At 45.8% G+C, this 21,603-nt stretch overlaps 2 protein-coding genes across 2 annotated transcripts in view; one reads left to right on the forward strand and one right to left on the reverse strand.

Annotated features, from left to right (window-relative positions):
• Positions 1-5,476: 5,476 nt before the first annotated feature.
• CLDN23 (claudin 23) lies at positions 5,477-8,820 on the reverse strand. The gene has a single exon (XM_075604292.1). The coding sequence runs from the start codon at positions 7,956-7,958 to the stop codon at positions 7,077-7,079; it is 882 nt and encodes a 293-aa protein (XP_075460407.1). The 5' UTR covers positions 7,959-8,820; the 3' UTR covers positions 5,477-7,076.
• The window catches only part of LOC142496291 (uncharacterized), a 28,959-nt gene continuing 15,391 nt past the window's right edge, over positions 8,036-21,603 (forward strand). Inside the window, exons 1-8 of the mRNA XM_075603015.1 lie at positions 8,036-8,123; positions 15,984-16,003; positions 16,343-16,386; positions 16,858-16,987; positions 17,344-17,512; positions 17,804-17,916; positions 19,247-19,371; positions 20,335-20,575. Of these exons, the coding sequence (XP_075459130.1) occupies positions 8,036-8,123; positions 15,984-16,003; positions 16,343-16,386; positions 16,858-16,987; positions 17,344-17,512; positions 17,804-17,916; positions 19,247-19,371; positions 20,335-20,575 (930 nt within the window). The remainder of the gene's footprint in view (positions 8,124-15,983; positions 16,004-16,342; positions 16,387-16,857; positions 16,988-17,343; positions 17,513-17,803; positions 17,917-19,246; positions 19,372-20,334; positions 20,576-21,603) is intronic.

Genomic DNA, 21,603 nt, shown 5'->3' on the forward strand with positions numbered 1-21,603 from the left:
ACTGTTAAGTTTTAAAATTAGCGTTTTTTCTCAGCGCACTATCCCTGCATCTCTGAAAGGTGAATTAGATTGTGAGCTCTTTGGGGCATGAAATTCTCTTCTACCATGTTACTTTTATGTCTGAAGCACTTATTCCCATGATCTGTTATTTATATGGATGTCACGTGTATTACTGCTGTGAAGCGCTATGTACATTAAATAAAGACATACATACATACATAGTCTAGTTGCCAAAAATTCCGGGCATTACTGAATGAATAATGCCTGGAATTCTAACCAATCAGAGAGCAGGGATTTCAATAATGCCCGGAATGTTACTGGTTTAGCCTATAATTACATGTAGCCCTGTTTCCCCTACCCTAAGTGAGATTGGGGTGGGTATGCCTTCTCCAGCTACTTCTAGGTGTTGGGCTGTGTACCTGTTGGTGAACAGGAGGGCCGAGTGCTCCGCAGTGGTGTGGGGAGAGCCAGAACAGGGGTGCAGGTTACCTTATTTCTCAGTGGTACAGCGCTTCCAGTCAACACAGGTCCTCTACAGGGACAGGGGATGGTCCATGCTGACATCTTGATCTTCATTCACAGCAGGCAGCAGACAGTAATGACAATGATGCTGGGTACAACTAGCTTTATTGCAGATAGGTGATATCAGACAGCAACACAGATGCATTCCTTTCCTCTCCTTGTTCCCATCTTCTGGTCAGAGCCTGACTCAGGCCTTTAGCCCCTTTTCAGGCCTGTTACCCCTCCCTCCCATCCCCTGGTGGGATGGAGGAAGAGACTCACTCCTAGAACTTGAACTCCTTCTCTTCCAGAACTAATTGAATTTAGGAGAATGTCAGGATTTATAACCTGAGATAGGGGTTGGAACCCTGTCCCATAACAGCACAGGTTCAATACTGATTGGTTCATCTAAAACCAGTGATCACCAATCAGTATCCATCTCTCAGGCTGACACTCTCTGTGGTTGATAGGCCTGTCCTTGGATACCAGCATTGTGTCAAAGGCTGTAATACACATACATAGCCTACAGAAGGAATTAACCTTTCCACTGCCTGCACCTAACAGGACTGACACTGGAAAGGCCCAGGAAAAAGAAGTAGCGGCCGGGAGGCTAGGCTATATACATATATATCCTAACCACAGACTTGTTTTAGATGGCATATTTTGTACAAGCAACTGGCCCTTCTTCAGATGTTTAAACCCCTACCCTAAGTCTGTGACCCGATAAACTTTTAGTTGCGCATACAAACAGACACACATCCTACAAATGCAATACATTCATTTTATAGGGTTTACGTTTTTGCTTTGGAGAAAGGGGGGGAAAAAAGACGATTTAATGCTTTTTATACCCACTCAATTGAAACGATACTCACACTTTGCTCATGAAAAACAGTAAAATAAGAATAAAAGGAAAACTTCAGATTTATACAACCACAACCTGATACAATTCTTAGCAAGAATTCTACACCTGTCACGAATGCCACACAGTGTGCACGTGACTTGTGTATGTGAAAATGGTGAAGACATCCAGCTGACTCACTTACCTCCCTGCAGGGCACTAAAAATTAGCACATTCTCTCCAGAAACCGTCACACTACACCTCAAATACGCTGCTGCGGCCACCGCCACCAAGAATAATTGGTCTTACCCTCAGGAATCCTTGTGGTCCATTTACTAGATAAAAGACATTATTAACATCAAAAGCCCAATGTAGCAAAATGTGTCTGAAAATGTGGTTAATCTCTTCAAAAAAGGTACTAGGTTCAATTCAAGTCTAAAGACAGCACTTATTAAATTGTAGCTTTAATATACCAAAAGTGTACAGTGCTTATTTATAGAAAAGGAATGTTACAAAAACATAAAATATGTAAATACAGACCGTTTCATAAAACATGACATAAAACAAAGCCTATTATGTTACAACATAGACTCCTCAAGAGGTGGTGAAATTGAAATATGAGAATTCGCATGTTTTTTGGTATAACACCCATCTCTGAATTGTGCCTTTGATACTCTAATGCATTGTTTTCATGCTCAAAACGGTCTCTGTGACCAGGACAAGCAAACCTTCCGTGGGTGTGTCTTATCTCACATTCAACAATCTTTCATGACATTTAAGGCTGGGAGAGAATGTTTTTTTAACTCAAACGAATCTGATATTATAAAATACCTTATAACTCTCTCCCTGCAACCCCTAGAAAAATGATACCCTCAACGTTGCATTCACAAGATTTTACTGAAGGCATAGATGCCACTTTTGCAAACGCAACTTCTACTAGTGTATGAGGAAACTAATACCTGTAGCATACATACATTTACCTTGCGTTATCTAATATAGGTGGCATATGATACATGAACACATAAAAAGATTGAGACTTGTGTCTGTACCTAAGGTGATTATTGTCTGTACACCTCTATTTGGTTCTGTTCCAGACCAAGTTTCTCCTCCTACTTTACTACATAGGAGTTCACACAATACAGCTACGCCTTATGACATTTTTATTAAACATATTATCCTGTTTGGCTCTACTATATGCACCGCATTGATGTGTGTTTAATGCCCATTATGGGTTGTATAGATGCTCCAAATCCTACCCATACCTCACTACAGGCGGTTTTAGACCTCACTGTAAATAGTAGTTCACTTTCTGTGATTTAAATGTTAATACAATATTATTATTTTCTTATCCCTATTGAGGATCCTTTGCTAGTGACAGAGTTCTGTTTTATGGTCAATTGTGATGCTCATATCAGGGGGTTTTGTATCCTGGAACCATCTGGTCCATCATTCCACTCCTCCGTACCTTGTATGAGTTTAATTATTAGGGATCTTCTGTGACCCATTCAGGGGATCATTATTGCCAAGAGGTAGAAATAGGTATTTTTAACATGAAAGATTCACTTTGTTGCTGTAGCTTTAACCCAACTGAATGGGTTAACGTTACCACCTCTTTGAAGTCAATTAGTATTCATAGTGTATATCCTGAGGAAGTGTAAATGTATAAGGCTCCTGTTAAACATGTTGCTGTGGGGACTTTTTAGTTACTAATGAGAGTCTATGAAGATGTTAATGGACAATACAATGTTAACGTATCTACATAACAATTGCTTCAACAGTCCTGAAAGCATGTTGCCAGTTACACATTTGCTTGTCTTTCTAGAGTTAAATTGCAATCTGTCTGTTAGACTGTTACTATTTAGCAGCATATATCGGATTTCTAATAAAATGAAGAAACAAACATAAAACACTTTGGCCCATATTCACAAAGCAGTCTTCTGCCACAAAACATACTGTATGTTGGTGCTGGATGAGACATTACAGGCTATTGTGTTGAATGGACTGTAAGGTTTCTTCCACGGCCAGGAGGTGTCTTACAGCATGAGACTGCTTTGTGGATAGTAGCCATTTATGTAACCGTTGCTTTATAGTATGGTAAATATTCAGTAGCCATTTTTAGTTAAGTATGAAGGCCTAACTCCAAAACACAAAATGGATATGTACTGCTTTCATACAATATATTTAAGGGAGCAGTGACTCCTAGAACCAAAGTCAACTAGGAACAGTGTCATATTTATTAGGTTAAAAGTAGCTAGTTGACACCTTTAAAAAAAAAAATTACAAAGACAAATAATCATAAATATAAGTATTTATAAATAATATAGTATTTAAAACACACAACATTTCCACGTTAAACAAATACATTGTAGTTTTTCATTAGCTAATGTTTTTTGGTAATACAATCCTGAAATCTACAGGTAAATTGTTGATTTTAATTTTGTTCTTTGTAAAGTAATTATGATTGAATCATTGGTCAATCAGATCAACATAATTAACGGATATGCATGAAAGCAGAGTGTGTGTGTGTGTATATATATATATATATATATATATATATATATATATATATATATATATATATATATATATATATATATATCCTGCACTCCAGTGGTGGAGTAGTAGCAGCTGGTGCTAAGGTCATAAAAATACACAGCATACAATACCTGAAAGGTAAAGAGACAAAAGCACTCAGCAGTTCAGTAATGAAAAAATGTATTAAAAGTACACAAATACTTGCACAAAAAGTGCAACGTTTCGATCTCTCTCCGGGATCGAAACGTTGGACTTTGTGTGCAAGTATTTGTGTACTTTAATACATTTTTTCATACCTGAACTGCTGAGTGCTTTTGTCTCTTTACCTTTCAGGTATTGTATGAGATTATATATATCACAAACACACACACACACACACACACACACACACACGTTGGTTACGGTCAGCATCTCAAATAAAAATGTAAGAGAATACAGTACATTTAGAAGAAGGTAAATTGTAAAGTATGTGGGACATCAGAATTGAAGTTCTGGATTGTATCAAAAGGACTTTAAATATTTTCTAAGAAATACCTTACTGTATATATCAGTCCATATTACTGCAACTTATTTACAAAAGCATGCCACATTAATGGGAGCAGGTGCTCCTAGGCCTAAAGTGTACTAATGGTAGTAACAGGTTTAAGGGTTCATATCGGGTGATTTTTTTTTAACCAAAAACAAGACACCTACAGTATACATATGTTTATAAACATTTTGAAAGTAAACATTGTGAGCAGCGACATTGTAGTTGTTTGTTTTCCTCTGCATTGTAGTTGTTTGTTTTCACCTTTTGTGTGATGTGTCCTTGTTCAACAGGAATTTGCACAGGCATATCCCACCACCCCTTATTTTGATTCTCAGGGGGCAGGCACTTGATTGACATTCAGGGGCCTCAAATACATACATTTTGTACAATTCTCAGTGTAATTGCCTCCTTAGAAAAATTTAATCACAACGGAAGTAACAATTTTACTTTTTGTATTCTTAAAAATTACATTGTTATTTTCTATATGTTCTGAAACTTAGACCCTAAATGTGAAGATAATTCTGAAGCTTCAGCAAATGCAGAGAAGTATGGAGAGATAAATGCTACGTATTGAGGAGACAGGAAAAACAATGCATGGGTTCGAAACAAAAAAGTCTGTGACATCATCACAAGGGTGAAGAAATTAAAATGGCAGTGGGCCGAATATATCACAAGAAGAAATAACCAGCGTTGGACAAAGATGACACTCGACTGGATTCCAAGGGAAATTAAAAAAAACTAAGACGATAAGATGTGAGGATGAAATCAGAATTTTTTGTGAAGAGAGGTTTATAACCACAGTACCTTGAAGATCATTGGGGAGGCCTTCATCCAGCAGTGGATTGAAAAGGGATGAATGATTTAGATATTTATATATCTATATAATTTATTTGTTCTCTCCCTAAAGTTTTCAATTAAAATATTTTATTTGGTTCTATGGAAAACATTTTTTTTCCTACAAGATATTTACATATTAAATTAAGAATATCTATGTATAAAAGAAGCAAATATATTTGCCAAAATTAGGTGCAGCTAGAAGATAATTGTTATGATTATAAGGATTAGGATACATGTTGTTTTTTTTATTTTTATTTGCAGTTTAATAATGCCTTACAGCAGTGAAGAGAAAGGAACAGAGAAATAAAGACTCAAAACTCTGTTACTGACAGCAACAAATTATAGGATTAATAATAACATGGTACAAATTAAGTAAGCTTTTTAGTACCCTCAACCTTAAAATTATATGTTTTAATTGCTATAAAGTGAATACTTAATGCAAATACAGTATTCATTTCTCTGCCATTTGTTACATGGTTTATAATAATGTAATATGTATTTAAGATAACATATAAGATATGATTAACACAAATCAATTTAGAACTGGTCTGAAATTCTTAAATAGCAAAACACACAAGCAGAACAGAATATACAATACATGCTGTACTATATTTGACAGGGTGTATGTAGCATAATACTTGCTCCCAGAAAATAATGCAGACGCAACTCCAAAAGTTGCAGGGACCAGTGAACAGCTCTAGTATAGAAAGGAGTTTATTGAACCTCCCTTTTTAAGAATCCCTACGCAATGTTGTCTATGGTTCAGAATTCCAGGAATGTAGAATACAAAAAAAATTACGCTAACTTCTACAAAGTCAATGCAATAAAAACTTTATTTTACCAGTGTATGATATTACAGTAAACAACGTCAAATAACATAATTTATAAAAAAAAAAAAAAAAAAAATTAATCCTTGTTGAAAAATGCATATCTTCACATTATACTCAGTATTAGTGTGTAGCAGAAACATATATACAGGAATGCTATTAGATTTTAGTCCCTCCTTTGGCAGAGAGTTCTGCAGTGCATTTCTTTCACCAAATGTGTTCTTGGCCACTCAAACAGAAAAGGACATACATGAAGATGACTGGGCTGCCACTGCCCCTATGCCTTCTCACCATCAGTGCTATAGCAGCCTGCAACACTTGTAACAGTGCAGCCCCCTACAGTACTGTACAGTCTAGTTATTCATATTGAAAATATGAGCAGGAACAGTTACAGAGACCCCTTTACACATGATTTGTGGGGTATTTTGGTCACTGGCCCTTACAGTGTGCTACTATACTCAGATATATTTGTGCTACAACATACCCTCCAATTGTACCTATTTGGGGGTACTATACACTACATGATTTGGCTCCTTGTGAGACAAGCTGTACCTACATATATTACATAGTTTTTTGTGTGTGGCAAGATGCACAGGTATGAGACTTCCATATGAATTGCTTGGAAGAACCTCTGTCTAGCATGAGTAGAAAAACAGTTCTACTTATTTAATACCCAAAAAACATTTGAGGGCCTGCTACTACACAAACATCAAATTTACATTTTTGAGGAAAAACAATGCTTCATTCTTCATAATGAGATAATCCTTCATAATGTGTACAATAAAAGACAATTGTGGAGATTCATATTTATAGCCTTATAGTATAAGATACCCTCAAGAAATAAAAATATATGTAGAAAAATAAAAATGCTCTATAAGCTCATTCATTATGCACCAAAAACTCAGGAGGATATGCTCCTTTATGTCCCATACAATCAAACCTCCTTTACTGTATGTGCAAATAAGCCAAGACATTTGCCCTCTCCAGTAGATGAGGCACATAAAGTAGTCTACAGCAGATCAGAGTCGCAGGGCAATGAGCTCAGCTGGCTGCCTGGTCTTCTAGGATGCTCTCCCTCGGTCACATCCATGGGGTTGGTGTAGGACCTTGGCGTCGGGTTAGCATTTCTGCCTCTGTAGTCATGCTGGTACTTGCTGTTCGCGACACTGTAGCTCACTCTTGCAGGATTAGGGTCCCCCTGGATGTGGTCAGCGCCGATGCTGTACACCTTGCTGGGGTGGGCTGTATCCTTGCTGCGGGACCCCTGCATGGCCGGGTTATTCTTACTGTAATACTTTGCAGGTCCAGACGTCTTGCTCCTGTTCCTCATGCACTCATTGCAGCTGTGGACGAAGCTGAGGGCCAGGGAGAAGCCCCCGATGATTTCCAGGCAGCTGCCCAGATAACCCAGCACCAGAGAGTAACCCACCTGGATGGTGGCGCCGCCTGCTACTGACATCTCAGGTGAGTACATCTGGTTGTTGTAGAAGGAGATGGCGATAAGGCTGAGCAGCCCTGAGATGAACAGCACCATTCCCCCAAACCCAGACACCAGGTAGTTGGGTGTGTCCTCCTGCCAGCAGCGGACCCCCAGGGATGCCACAACGATGCCCAGGGCGGTGACCACCAGGGAGCTGACCATCAAGCCCCTGGCAACCTGCACCACGTTGGTCTGGAAGTAGGTGGCGTTGGACATGCCACAGGTGCGGGTGTGGGTGGCCTCGGACTCCTGGCAAATGTCCCAGATGCCCTGATGATGCACCACGTCCCGGGCCTGCCCGTTCAGGGCACCCAGCAGGCGCCAATCTGGGGCTACCGTGGAGGTGAGGTTCAGGACAAGCCCGCAGGGAGCCAGCACCAGCCCGATGATCATCGCTACAGGGGTCCGCATGGCCACGGCAGGTCCTTATAGAGCAACAAGGAGGCTTGGGATCTCACTCAAGTTTGGGGGGTACAATGATCCAAGCAATGGAGATGGGATCCGAATTAATGCAATGCCATGAAGTGGTGAACTCCAGAGCAAATGTGATCCTGATCAAAGCAGTGACCTCCAATGGTCAGGGCCCAGCGCTAAGAAAGTGATGTGGATCCAAGCAGCGCTCAGGAAAGAAGAAATGTCCAGTAGTCGGCATGCAATCAAAATGCAATTAAGGGCTCAGAGTCAGGTCTAGTGCAAAGGTAATCTAGGTCAACGGTGGGAGGCAATGCTGAGGTATTGTACAGGTGTAATTCAGTTCCAAGGAACAGGTGTCGTGCAAATGTGATCCAGATTAAAGATATGCAGCAATCTGACTGTGCAAAAGAGATCACATGTAATGTGGCTTAAAGCAATCTCAAAATGTACCAGGTCGTTTTGCAGTTGTGTTCCGATTCAGTCCGATGCAGTGTGATCTGTCTCTACATACACCATTAAATAGCCCAAACGTGACTAAATTAAGTAAACACATCAGCAGCTCCCAGCTGCCAGGCACAGGTAGCACTCCTCCCAGAAATAAACCGCTCCAGGGCCAAAACAAGTTGATTTATCAGACCAGTCCTTGTGATAATTTCCTGCAGCTTCCTTTCCTTGCACTCAGAAGTCTTCTATGTAACTTTTTTCACTTCTGATCACTCTTTTGTTTTCTGCTACGACAGGAGTTTCGTCTTCAATAAGTGACAATTTCCCTTTAAAAGAAGCGAAACCACTCGAACTGGCTTGACAGAAACTGCATTGTGTGTGAAGCAGGAGGAAGAGGGAGGAGACTTCAGCACAACAATCCTAGAAATGTTGTTTGTAGGGGTGGTTGCAAGTTACCTACCACAATCAGGGTCACGTGACTCTGCTTCCACAACAACACATTTCAATGCAAAATAAGAGAATGTGCTGTACTAGGAATGTGTCTCATCAAAATAACACAATGTTCTTTATGATGCAGTGCACATATGTTAGGACAGGTCTCCACAGCAGCCACATTTACTTTTAAATGTCAAAGGGGAAATAACTAATTATTTACGTTTGTAGAAATTTAAGAGGGGGGAGGGGCAGATTTCACAAAACCTGTCATGAGTTCCATGAGTACTAGAGAGCTTTCTATAGTGGATGGCAGTGGATATTCACAGTTGAGTGCAAATAGCCGAGCTGTTATGAACAGGGGCTCAGTGCCGAGCAGCAGCGCGCCTCAGCGCCTAAGCGATGACCATGCCTGAGGCCTAAGGACTCGGGCATGGTGCCTCGGGCCGCGCTCCTGCTCTGCCTCGCCTCCAGAAGCTGGTGCTTTTTTGTGGCCTGACAGGTGAGGCAGTGAGCGCGCTTTGGGGGCGGGGCGAAGGTGTGGCGGGAGGCGGTTCTAGTCCCTCATCCCCATTGGATGTTTGCTGTCACGTGACCGCTCCTCCGCTCCCCTCAGCGCGTATATTTAAACTTGCCTGTCGCCTGCATTTACACACGCCTCCGCACGCATGCGTAAGCGGCTCCTAAGGCTGCGGTCCCAGTAACTACTACAGCGCACGCCTGTGCAATCAAACCCCGCCCACCCAGTCCCTACTGTGTTGCGCACCTTTCCCCAGGCAGGAAGGGGAGTTTAATAAAGGCATAGAAACCTGTTCATACCTGTTCATAGCCGCACGGCTATTCGCACTCAGTAGAAAATAAACTGGAAAAATTAAACATCCCTGCCAGGAATCGAACCCTGGTCCACTATGCGAATGGCCTGCTGCATATCCACTGAGCTATAAGACTTTCTGATTGTTATCTAGTGAATAAAGGCATAGAAACCTGTTCATAACAGTTCGGCTATTCGCACTCAGTTAAGTTCTACTGAGTGCGAATAGCCGTGCGGCTATTTGCACTCAACTCTGAATATCCACTGCCATAGTGGATGCCTCCAGTTTTTTCCAATTGGCAGCGACAGCACATCTTGCTGCGTTTAGCATATTATTAATAGAGATTTATTAATTCTCTGTCCTTTGACCCCTTCTCTGTTTAGCAATATAATACTCAGGTCTTTTGGGATTCTAATCGTGATGACCTGTCTTCTCCAATCAAAGTGAAGTTACATTTTCAAAATTACGCCATTTTTCTTTTTTTGTATGCCGGTGGTAAACACAAACAGCACACACAAAGTTAAAGTTAATTTCCAGACCGGGGGAAAGTACCACAGTGCTTCAGATGCTGCATCTGAAAAAATACCGGTGGATTGGGATGTGAGGTAGTGGAAGTGACGTTCACGCTGGAACGTCATTGCCATGCCTCCAAACATACATCGTACTTCATTGCCAAGTCCCCAAATCCCGCCCGCTGCATACCCTGCAAAGCCACAAAAAAGCTCAGGCTTCATCAAGAGGATTGCAGCGTGTGCGCCTCCGCTCCGTCTGGCTGACTATAGCCATAGCCTTAGGCTGCGGCCTGCTGCCGCTGAGCTCGCTCATGCTTGGAACGGTAACGTCACCAGCTCCCCAAGCATGAGCGATCGCTGTCCTGCAAATTTTTTAGAGCAGGAACGGAGGGGCGTGGCTATTATGGGAGGGGGCGTGGCTATTATGGGAGGGGCGTGGCTATTACAGGAGGGGCGTGTCATTGGCTGTATAGGGGATGTCTGTGTGTGTGTCTGTGTGTGTCTCGATGTGCGTGCGTGCGTGTGTGTGTGTGTCTGGATGGGCGTGCGTGTCTCTGTGTGTGTGTGTGTCTCTCTGTGTGTGTCTCTCTGTGTCTCTCTATCTCTGTATCTCTTTGTGTGTGTGTGTGTCTCTGTCTCCATTTTCTCTCTACCCCTTTCCCTCCCCTCTCTTCCCCCTTCCCTCCTCTCTCCCCCATCTCCCCCCCCCATTGCTCTCTATCCCCCCCCATTGCTCTCTATCCCCCCCATTGCTCTCTTTCTCCCCCACATTGCTCTCTCTCTCCCCCCATTGCTCTCTCTCTCTCCCCCCCATTGCTCTCTCGTGCCCCCTCTACGCCCTCTCACTCCCGCCCCCCCCCCTTCTCCCGGCTCCCCCTCTCTATCCCAACCCCCCTCTATCTCCACCCCTTCCCTCCTCTCTCCCCCCTTCCCCCCCCCCCGCTCTCTCCCCCCTTCCCTCCTCTCTCCCCCCCTTCCCTCCCCCCCTTCCCTCCTCTCCGCAACCTTCCATCCTCTCTACCCCTGCTCTCTCCCCCCTTACTTCCTCTCTACCGCCTGCTCTCTCCCCCCTTCCCTCCTCCTCTCTCCCCCCCACTCTCCCCCCACCGCTCTCTCACCCCCTTCCCTCCTCTATCTCCCCCTCCCTCTCTCTCTCCCCCCCATTGCTCTCTCTCCCGCCCATTGCTCTCTCTCTCCCCCCCATTGCTCTCTCTCTCCCCCCATTGTTCTCTCCCCCCCATTGCTCTCTCTCTCCCCCACATTGCTCTCTCCCCCCATTGCTCTCTCCCCCCCCCCATTGCTCTCTCTCGTGCCCCCTCTACGCCCTCTCCCGGCCCCCTTCTTTCTCCCGGCTCCCCCCTCTCTATCCCGACCTCCCCTCTCTCTCCCCCTTCCCTCCTCTCTCTCCCCTTCCCTCCCCCCGCTCTCTCCCCCGCCTCCCTCCTCTCTCCCCCCTTCCCTCCTCTCTCCCCCCTTCCTCCTCTCTCTCCCCCTTCCCTCCTCTCTCCCCCCTTCCTCCTCTCTCTCCCCCTTCCCTCCTCTCTCCCCCCCTCCCTCCTCTCCCCAACCTTCCATCCTCTCTCCCCCTGCTCTCCCCCGCTCTCTCCCCCCTTACCTCCTCTCTCTACCCCAGCTCTCTCCCCCCTTACCTCCTCTCTCTACCCCCCGCTATCTCCCCCTTCCCTTCTCTCTCCCCCTGCTCTCTCCCCCCTTACCTCCTCTCTCTACCCCCCGCTCTCTCCCCCCTTCCCTCCTCTCTCCCCCCGCTCTCTCCCCCCTTCTCTCATCTCTTCCCCTGCTCTCTCTCCCCTGCTCTCCCCCCACCGCTCTCTCACCCCCTTCCCTCCTCTCTCTCCCCCCTCCCTCTCTCTCCCCCCCCCATTGCTCTCTCCCCCCCCATTGCTCTCCCCCCCATTGCTCTCTCTTTCCCCCCATTGATCTCTCTCCCTCCCATTGCTCCCTCTCCCCCCCATTGCTCTCTCTCTCTCCCCCCATTGCTCTCTCTCCCTACCATTGCTCTCTCTCGTGCCCCCTCTACGCCCTCTCCCGGCCCCCTTCTTTCTCCCGGCTCCCCCCTCTCTATCCCGACCTCCCCTCTCTCTCCCCCTTCCCTCCTCTCTCCCCCCTTCCCTCCCCCCGCTCTCTCCCCCGCCTCCCTCCTCTCTCCCCCCTTCCCTCCTCTCTCCCCCCTTCCTCCTCTCTCTCCCCCTTCCCTCCTCTCTCCCCCCTTCCTCCTCTCTCTCCCCCTTCCCTCCTCTCTCCCCCCTCCCTCCTCTCCCCAACCTTCCATCCTCTCTCCCCCTGCTCTCCCCCCGCTCTCTCCCCCCTTACCTCCTCTCTCTACCCCAGCTCTCTCCCCCCTTACCTCCTCTCTCTACCCCCCGCTCTCTCCCCCTTCCCTTCTCTCTCCCCCTGCTCTCTCCCCGCTTACCTCCTCTCTCTACCCCCTGCTCTCTCCCCCCTTCCCTCCTCTCTCCCCCCGCTCTCTCCCCCCTTCTCTCATCTCTTCCCCTGCTCTCTCTCCCCTGCTCTCCCCCCACCGCTCTCTCACCCCCTTCCCTCCTCTCTCTCCCCCCTCCCTCTCTCTCTCCCCCCCCCATTGCTCTCTCCCCCCCCATTGCTCTCCCCCCCATTGCTCTCTCTTTCCCCCCATTGATCTCTCTCCCTCCCATTGCTCCCTGTCCCCCCCATTGCTCTCTCTCTCTCCCCCCATTGCTCTCTCTCCCTACCATTGCTCTCTCTCTCTTCCCCCATTGCTCTCTCTCTTCCCCCCATTGCTCTCTCTCTTCCCCCCATTGCTCTATCTTCCCCCCATTGCTCTCTCTCTCTCCCCCCCATTGCTCTCTCTCTCCCCCCCCCCCCCATTGCTCTCTCTCTCTTCCCCCCATTGCTCTTTCCCCCCATTGCTCTCTCTCCCCGCACCCATTTCTCTCTCTCTCCCCTCCATTGCTCTCTCTCCCCGCACCCATTGCTCTCTCTCCCCCCCCATTGCTCTCTCTCTCTTCCCCCCATTGCTCTCTCTCTTCCCCCCCATTGCTCTCTCTTCCCCCCATTGCTCTCTCTCTTCCTCCCATTGCTCTCTCTCTCCCCCCCATTGCTCTCTCTCTCCCCCCCATTGCTCTCTCTCTCTCTCTTCCCCCCATTGCTCTCTCTCTTCCCACCATTGCTCTCTCCCCCCCATTGCTCTCTCTCCCCGCACCCATTGCTCTCTCCCCCCCAATTGCTCTCTCTCTCCCCCCCATTGCTCTCTCTCTCTTCCCCCCATTGCTCTCTCTCGTGTCTCCCCTGCAACTTCTCTCTCCCGGCACCCCCTCTCTCTCCCGGCTCCCCCCCCCCTCTCCCGACCCCCCTCTCTTTCTCCCCCCCTCCCTCTTCTCCCTCCCCTCCCTCTTCTCCCCCCCCGCTCTCCCCCCCGCTCTCTCCCCCACTCTCTCCCACCCTTCCCTCCTCTCTCCCCCCTTTCCTCCTCTCTCCCCCCCTTCACCTGCACCGATAGTGGGGTGTTTGTAAAGACCTTTAGGGCGATATATCTTCCTGAGCCATGGAGCCTTATTTGTATCTATATCTTTGCAATAATTATTTTCAATTTCCACCCAGAGTTTATTTTTTAGTACAGTGAACCTATTCAAAAAGGGCATTCACTTGTGTAGCGAGATAATATTTGTTGATATTTGGCAGACCAAGTCCACCTTTTGATTTATGCCTTTGCAATGTTTTAGTATTGGTCCTTGGTTTTTTAAATTCCCAAATAAATGTATTAATTTTACTTTGAAGCGTAGCAATATACTGCTTGGAAACTTTCACAGGATAGCCTGGACCAGATACATAAGTCTCTGCAGTATATTCATTTTAATACAATTAACTCTACCTATCCACGAGATAATACTCTTATTCCATCTTGATAAGTTGTTTTCTATTATTTTTGCTAATGAGGTATAATTGGCATGGAACAAATCCTCTACTTTTGGCGTTATATTTGTACCCAAATATTTTATACTTCTATTCTTCCACTCGAAAGGGAATTTTTTTTTAACTTGGGCCTCCTACTCTGCTGGAAGACTTATATTAAGAGCCTCTATTTTTGTTAAGTTGATTTTAAAATGAGATGCTAAATTAAATCTATAAAGAACACTCAGTATATTTGGCAATGAAACCAGTGGATTAGTTAATATCAGAAGAATATCATCCACATATAATGCAATCTTATGTTCTTTCTCACCTATTTTAACTCCCGCAATGACTGGATGATTCCTTATTGATTCTGCTAATGGCTCCATTATTAGGGCGCAAATCAATGGGGACAATGGGCATCCCTGTCTCGTACCATTAAGTATTTTAAATGAGTTCGAGACCTGTCCATTTACCTTGACCTTTGCCGATGGGTTGCTAAATAATGTCTTTATGTACTGTCTAAATCTACCCCATGTTCCTATATGCTCCAGCATTTTAAACATAAAATTCCATTGCACTCTATCGAATGCCTTTTCTGCATCTATAGACAATTTCATGGCTGGAGTCTGTGTTTTATTAATCTGGTTCAGTATGTTTATAATTCGCCTAGTGTTATCGTTGGCTTCCCTTTTTGGTATAAATCCGGTTTGATCCCTCTTTACCAGTTCCGGTAAATATTCATTAAGTCTGTTCGCTAATATTTTGGCGAGAATTTTGACATCTACATTTACAAGCGATACTGGACGATAACTTGCACAATTTAACTTGTCCTTGCCTGGTTTAGGGATAACCATTATATGAGCTTCTGATATATACTGGGACAGGTTTCCTGTATCTCTCAAAGTGTTAAACATACACTGAATGTATACTATAATAGAGTTAGCAAAGGTTTTATAGTATGTATGTGGTAGTACATCAGGAGCTGGACTTTTTCCATTGGGTAGATCTTTTATCACTTTTTCTATCTCATCCCATGTTATAACTGCGTCATGTTTAGCTCTCGCCTCGGGTGTGATTGTTTTAGTTTAAATATCCTTCATAAATGTTTTTATATCCTCCTCTATATGTTCCCTTTTCCTATCTTGCATGGCTTCTATATTATATAATTTCTAATAAAATAGTCTTGACTCTTCTTTAATAACTTTTGGATCCTGTGACACTACTCCATCCTGTTTCCCAATTTTACTAATAATATAATGGCTCTGTTTCTGCTTTAACTGGTTGGCTAATAGCCTATCCATCTTATTACCTTTCTCATAGTACTTATGTTTAAGCCAAGTCAGCGACTTTTCTATTTTTTGGGTTACTAACAAATTAGTAATAATAATAGATAATAATCTATCCTAGAATAGCTATCATGTGGGTGTGAGTAATACGTGTAATCCTTCCCTGACAGATTTAAAACTCTACAGGCATCAGCCAATGCCTGCTGGTTCAATATTTTGTTTATAACTTTTGTCTGTTTTTTGCTCACTTTTGTATATCCTTTGGAGGTATCTACTGTAACACCAGATTTAGGGCCATGTTAAAGTCACCACCCAGATACAGAGCTCATTCAATAAATACATTAATTATTGATAGTACTTTCTCTAAAAGTCTGCCTGCCTGACGTTGGGGACATATATGTTTGTAGTGACCTTCATCCCCATTATCTTCCCTTTGATCATAATGTATCTACCTTGAATATCTTTCTTCGTTGTGATATCCTGCAGCATAATATTTTTGCTAAGCAGAATTCCCACTCCATTTTTCTTATCTTTTGATGAGCTTTAGAAATTTTGTACAATGTGTTTGTTGATCATTCTCGGTTTTTTATCTCTTTTAAAATGTGTCTCCTGCATAAACATTTCATAATTTTTTATCTCTTCAAGGGCCCATCTCCTTTTCACCGGTGAGTTAAGTCCCTTTACATTCAAAGTGCCTATCCTATATGTAATGTTTGTTGTGGTGTTTGGGTTCGTAGTTGATAGATAGCAACCAACCTTAGTTTGTTTCTTACTCCAAGCTCTACCTTCTTTAGTGTCACCTTTACCTCGGACATCACCTGCCAATTAAGACTTTGGATTCTTTCTCTCTGCAACGTTTGACTTGTTATAGAAAAAAAACAATCACAAATACATAGAAACACACACATACAAAATTAACCAGAAATTGGGATTAGTTGCTTGATCCTCCAAACTTTAGAGACCTCCTGACCTACTCTCTCAAAATGGGTATCTCTGTTACTCAGATCGCTAGCAGACAGAGCTTTTGCGTTCACACTAGTCCTGGGAGGTGGGTGGAGGGAATATTTATAATAATTACGCTTCTTCACTCAGTGATCTCTGTTTCATCCTGTGGTTTCCTCCTGTCTCTGTTCTGTTGGCCGCTACTATTGTTGGTATTTCTGTTCTTTTTACTTGCCACGTCCACCCATTGTTGCCCTCTCCACTCTGGGTGCGGCCGGAGTGTTCCTGGAGTTGCGGAGGCCTGCATTTTTTTACTTGCTTTGGGTCCTGGAATATTGAGTCTTTCCAAAAAGTTATTGTTATTTTCTCCGTATCTGAGAAGAGCAACTTTCTGTGAAGACTCAGGAGATTCCTTCCCCTCCTTGTCCCTCTCTCCCATCTCCTGTTGCCCCTTCTATTCCTTCCCCCGTGCTAAAATTGCTTATATACACGCTCTGCTCACCGGAGACGCTCTTGCCAGGGCCTCTCCCCTATGGGAGCGTAAATGCGAAATAACGCAATATTATCCTTTATTCAGACGTGATTTTCAACTTGTGTTTGATAACCCCGCACGGCGCGAGACAGCCGCCTTCTCCTTGTTTCATATTTCTGAGGGCAGAAGATCAGCTGCCAAATACGCCATCTTGTTTCGTACGCTGGCCGCCGAAGTACAATGGAATGATGAGGCCCTCACCGCTGCGTACTGGCACGGACTCTCAGATACGTTGAAGGACAATCTGGCTACTCATGCCCGGCCTACGTCCCTGGAGGAACTCATCACCCTGAGCGTACGCATGGATCAGCGTACGCAGGAGCGACGTCACGAGAGACACTGTTCCCATTGTTCTCCCTCTGTTGTTTCTCACAGGTCGCCCACTACTCCTCTCCTGGCCCTGGAGGCTCCGGAACCTATGCAGGTCGGCAGTCAGCAACTCCAGGCAACTGAGAGAGCACGGCGGCGTCAGAACAGGCTGTGTTTCTATTGTGCTTCCTCGGAACATCGTCTCCAAAATTGTCCCTTAAGGCCGGGAAAGGGGCACACCCAGTAAAGGTAGAGGGGCTTCTACTTGGTACAGTCTCTCCTAACACCTCTCCTTCCGAAGCTCTCCCAAAGAAGTTCATGCTACCGGCCACGTTGGAGGGTCCCAACCTTGTCGTAAAGGTGGAAGCATTCATCGATTCCGGATCGGCCGGTAATTTCCTGGACCAGCAGTTCGCATTGGAGAATCAAATTCCCATGGTCAGAAGAAAGAGCCCTATTGGCCTTGAGGCCATCGACGGACGACCGCTCCAGCCGGCCTTCATCATTTGGGAGTCTATTCCTCTTACCTTGACCCTGGCCGATGGTCACAAGGAGGTAATTGTCTTTGACGTTTTTCAATCCCCTTCCGTACAAATTATCTTAGGATTGCCTTGGCTTCAACTCCACAATTCGCGCATTGATTGGTCCAGTACTCTGCCTATCCAGTGGCCCTCGTCCACAGATGCTGTGCCAGTGGTTCCTCCCGTGGTTGTGCTTGCCGGCCTGGATTGCGTACCTGCCGATCAGTCGTCCCTGCCTGCTGTGTACCATGAGTACTTGGACGTGTTCAACAAGGTACAAGCAGAGGTTCTTCCTCCTCACCGTCCGTACGATTGCCCTGTCGACCTAATCCCTGGGACTGTCCTGTCGAAGTCTAAGTCTTATCCACTCTCCATCCCGGAGACCGAGGCCATGACTACTTATATTCAGGAAAATCTGGAAAAGGGATTTATCCGCAACTCTACCTCTCCTGCCGGGGCTGGCTTCTTCTTTGTGAAGAAGAAGGATGGATCACTGAGGCCATGCATCGACTTCCGCGGACTCAATAAGATCACGGTAAAAAAACGGTATCCTCTTCCGCTCATTTCTGAACTGTTCGACCGTCTCCAAGGGGCCTCTATCTTCTCAAAACTCGACATAAGGGGTGCCTATAATCTCATTCGTATAAGGGAAGTAGACGAGTGGAAAACAGCGTTTAACACACGTTCTGGACATTATGAATATCTTGTTATGCCCTTTGGGCTGTGTAACGCCCCGGCTGTGTTTCAAGAATTTATGAACGACATCTTCCGTGATGTATTGGGAACTTTTGTCATTGTCTATCTAGACGACATTCTTATTTTTTCTAAAAATCTGGAGGAACACATTCAACATACCAAACTGGTGCTCTCCAGGCTTCGTTCTAATCGTCTTTACGCCAAGATGGAGAAGTGTCTGTTTCACCAGGCTTCCACGGCCTTCCTAGGCTATATCATCTCCAGCCAAGGTTTTTCCATGGACCCTGAGAAGCTGAAGGTGGTTCTCGACTAGCCACTCCCTAATTCACTCAAGGCTGTGCAACGTTTTCTTGGCTTTGCCAATTATTACAGGAAGTTTATCAAAAAAAATTCTTATATTGCTCTTCCTATCACGGCCTTCACCAAAAAGGGCGCCGATGTCTCATCCTGGTCACCTGAGGCCATTTCAGCCTTTGAGATTCCCAAGAAGGCGTTCGTGTCTGCTCCCATTCTTTGTCATCCGGATACCTCCCTCCCCTTTACTTTGGAGGTTGACGCCTCAGACGTAGGAGCTGGCGCAGTTCTTCCCCAGAGGACTTCTCCCCAAGAGAAACTCCATCCTTGTGGTTTTTTTTCACGGAAATTCTCAGCAGCAGAAAGGAATTATGATGTCGGTAATCGCGAACTTTTGGCCATCAAATTTGCTCTCCAAGAATGGAGACACCTTTTGGAAGGTTCCAAGGAACCAATCGCTATTCTCACTGACCACAAAAAATTGTTATATATTGAGGGGCTCGTCGCCTAGGCTCCCGCCAAGCTCGCTGGTCACTCTTCTTTTCCCGCTTCAACTACACCATCTCGTATATTCCTGGGACAAAAATGTTAAAGCGGATGCCCTTTCTCGTCAGTTTGCCTCTGAGACTGAAGCTAAAGAAATCTCGGAACCTATTCTCCCGGCCAAGTGCATAATTTCTGCTAACAACTTCGATGTGTTGGATGAGATCAACAAGGCACAAGCGCATATTCCCAGCAGGTTCAGGGTACCAGAAGGACGTCTCTACGCTACTCCATGTTTTCGGCATAAAGTGTTACTTTGGGGTCATTCCTCTAGAGCAGTTGGTCATCCAGGCTTCAAAAGGACGGCAGATCTCATTAAACGGACTTTTTGGTGGCCTAAGATGAATCAAGACATTCTCGAATTTAACTCCGCCTGTCCTGTATGTGCCCAGAGTAAAACCCTCCATCATAAACCTTCTGGACTTCTTCTACCACTTCCCATCCCTGAACAACCCTGGAAACACATTTCGATGGACTTTATTGTTGAGCTGCCTGTTTCCAAAGGGATGAACACTATTTTGGTCGTGGTTGACAGGTTTTCGAAGCAGGCACACTTTGTTCCCCTCAAGGGTCTTCCCAACTCTGCCACCTTGGCAGACGTCTTCTCCAAAGAGATCTTCAGGTTGCATGGCGTCCCCATTTCTATTGTCTCGGATCGGGGGTCTCAGTTCATCTCAAAATTCTGGCGGGCCTTCTCCCAAAGATTGGGTATCTCTCTCTTGTTTTCCTCTGGATACCATCCACAAACCAACGGTCAAACTGAAAGGATGAACCAAACTCTTGAACAGTATCTAAGATGCTTCATTTCGGACTCACAAGATAACTGGGTGGATCTTTTACCATGGGCCGAATTTGCCATAAATTCCTTGAGGAACGAGTCTACTCAGGAGTCTCCTTTCTTTATCAACTGTGGCTTCCACCCCAGTAGTCTCCCTCTCTCACCTTCTCCTTCTGGTGTTCCTGCAGCCGACTCTCATATCACCAACTTACAAGAATCCTGGAAAAAAATCCTCATGTCTTTAAAATCTGCGGTTGCCAAACAAAAAACCAAGGCAGATCGCCACCGTCAAAGGGGTCCTTCCTTCAAACCTGGTGATCTGGTGTGGCTTTCTTCCAAAAATATTAGGCTCAAAACTCCTTCACCCAAATTGTCCCCTAGATTCTTGGAACCATTCAAAATCCTAGAGAAGGTGAATCCTGTAGCCTATCGTCTCGGTCTTCCTCCCACAATGAAGATTCCGTCCGTGTTCCATGTTTCCCTCCTTAAAGAATTCGTTCCCAGTCCCCATTTCCTGGACCCCTCTCGGAGACCCAATCCAGTGTCCACCCTGGGTCAACAGGAGTACGAAATACAGTCTCTCATCGACTCTCGTCTGTCTAAAAATAGACTGCAGTTTTTGGTACACTGGAAGGGCTACGGTCCTGAGGAACGTTCCTGGGTACCGGCACATCACAGCCACGCCCCAAGGCTACTTTCTCTTTTTCATCAGAAATTTCCCCTCAAGCCGTGGTTGGATCACTCGGAGATTGATCCTCAAGGGGGGATACTGTGACGACTCAGGAGATTCCTTCCCCTCCTTGTCCCTCTCTCCCATCTCCTGTTGCCCCTTCTGTTCCTTCCCACTCCTCTCCTTTGCCTTCCACCTCTCTCCCCTTGCCACAGCGCGTTCCCCGCAGGTCTCGCATACCCACGCGGTCCCTCAGTCCCTCCTATGATCTTCCACGCTCCCTCTCTCCCGCGGTGCCCGCATTACCTTCCCCCGTGGTGGCATCCATCCCGCCTCCTCCCTCCGTGGTGCCCGCGACCGGTGCGTGCGCTTCCTCAGCCCACGATGGGCACGCGCACATGCTCCTCTGCTGGTCTCCCTGATCCACCTGCTCCCTCCTCCCTACCTCTGCATGCCGTCTCACGGTCGCAGGTCACGCGCGCGTTCCCCTTCTCGGGGATTCGGGCTCCTCCTGCGTCCTTCCCTTGCTCCGTGCGGTCCCTCTCTGTGTTGCAACCTGTGCGCGCGGATCCCCAGCTTATATGCTCTTCTTATCCTGTTCCCCATGTCTCCGCCTCCCAAGCCCTCCAGGCCATTCCTCTGACTGCCCCTTCTGTCTCCTCCTCTTCTCTCCCTGTCTTATCCCTGTCGTCTCCCATTTCTCTCTCTACTCATCCCCTCTCTCCTATTGGTATGCCCTCCTTTATAACCCGTGTCTGTCCACTTCTTCCTCGCTCTGCATAGTTCCTGTTTCCCTGTGTGTACCTGACCTATGCTGTGCTCCCTCTGTGTTCCTGTTGTTTCCTGCTCCTGTGTTATCTTGGATTTCCCTGGCTTTGACCCCTGCTTGTCCTGGACTACTCTGCTCTCTGGTATCCCTTGAACCCTGCTACGCATACTACTTCGCTTACTTTTGGCTTACTAGGACCTGGCTTATACTC

Source organism: Ascaphus truei, chromosome 1 (genome assembly GCF_040206685.1).
Source record: "Ascaphus truei isolate aAscTru1 chromosome 1, aAscTru1.hap1, whole genome shotgun sequence".
In the NCBI taxonomy this organism is placed as follows: Eukaryota; Metazoa; Chordata; class Amphibia; order Anura; family Ascaphidae; genus Ascaphus; species Ascaphus truei.

What these genes read in the sequence shown, in the direction of transcription:
- CLDN23 (XM_075604292.1), bottom strand. Translation starts at nt 7,958, where the DNA reads ATGCGGACCCCTGTAGCGATGATCATCGGGCTGGTGCTGGCTCCCTGC.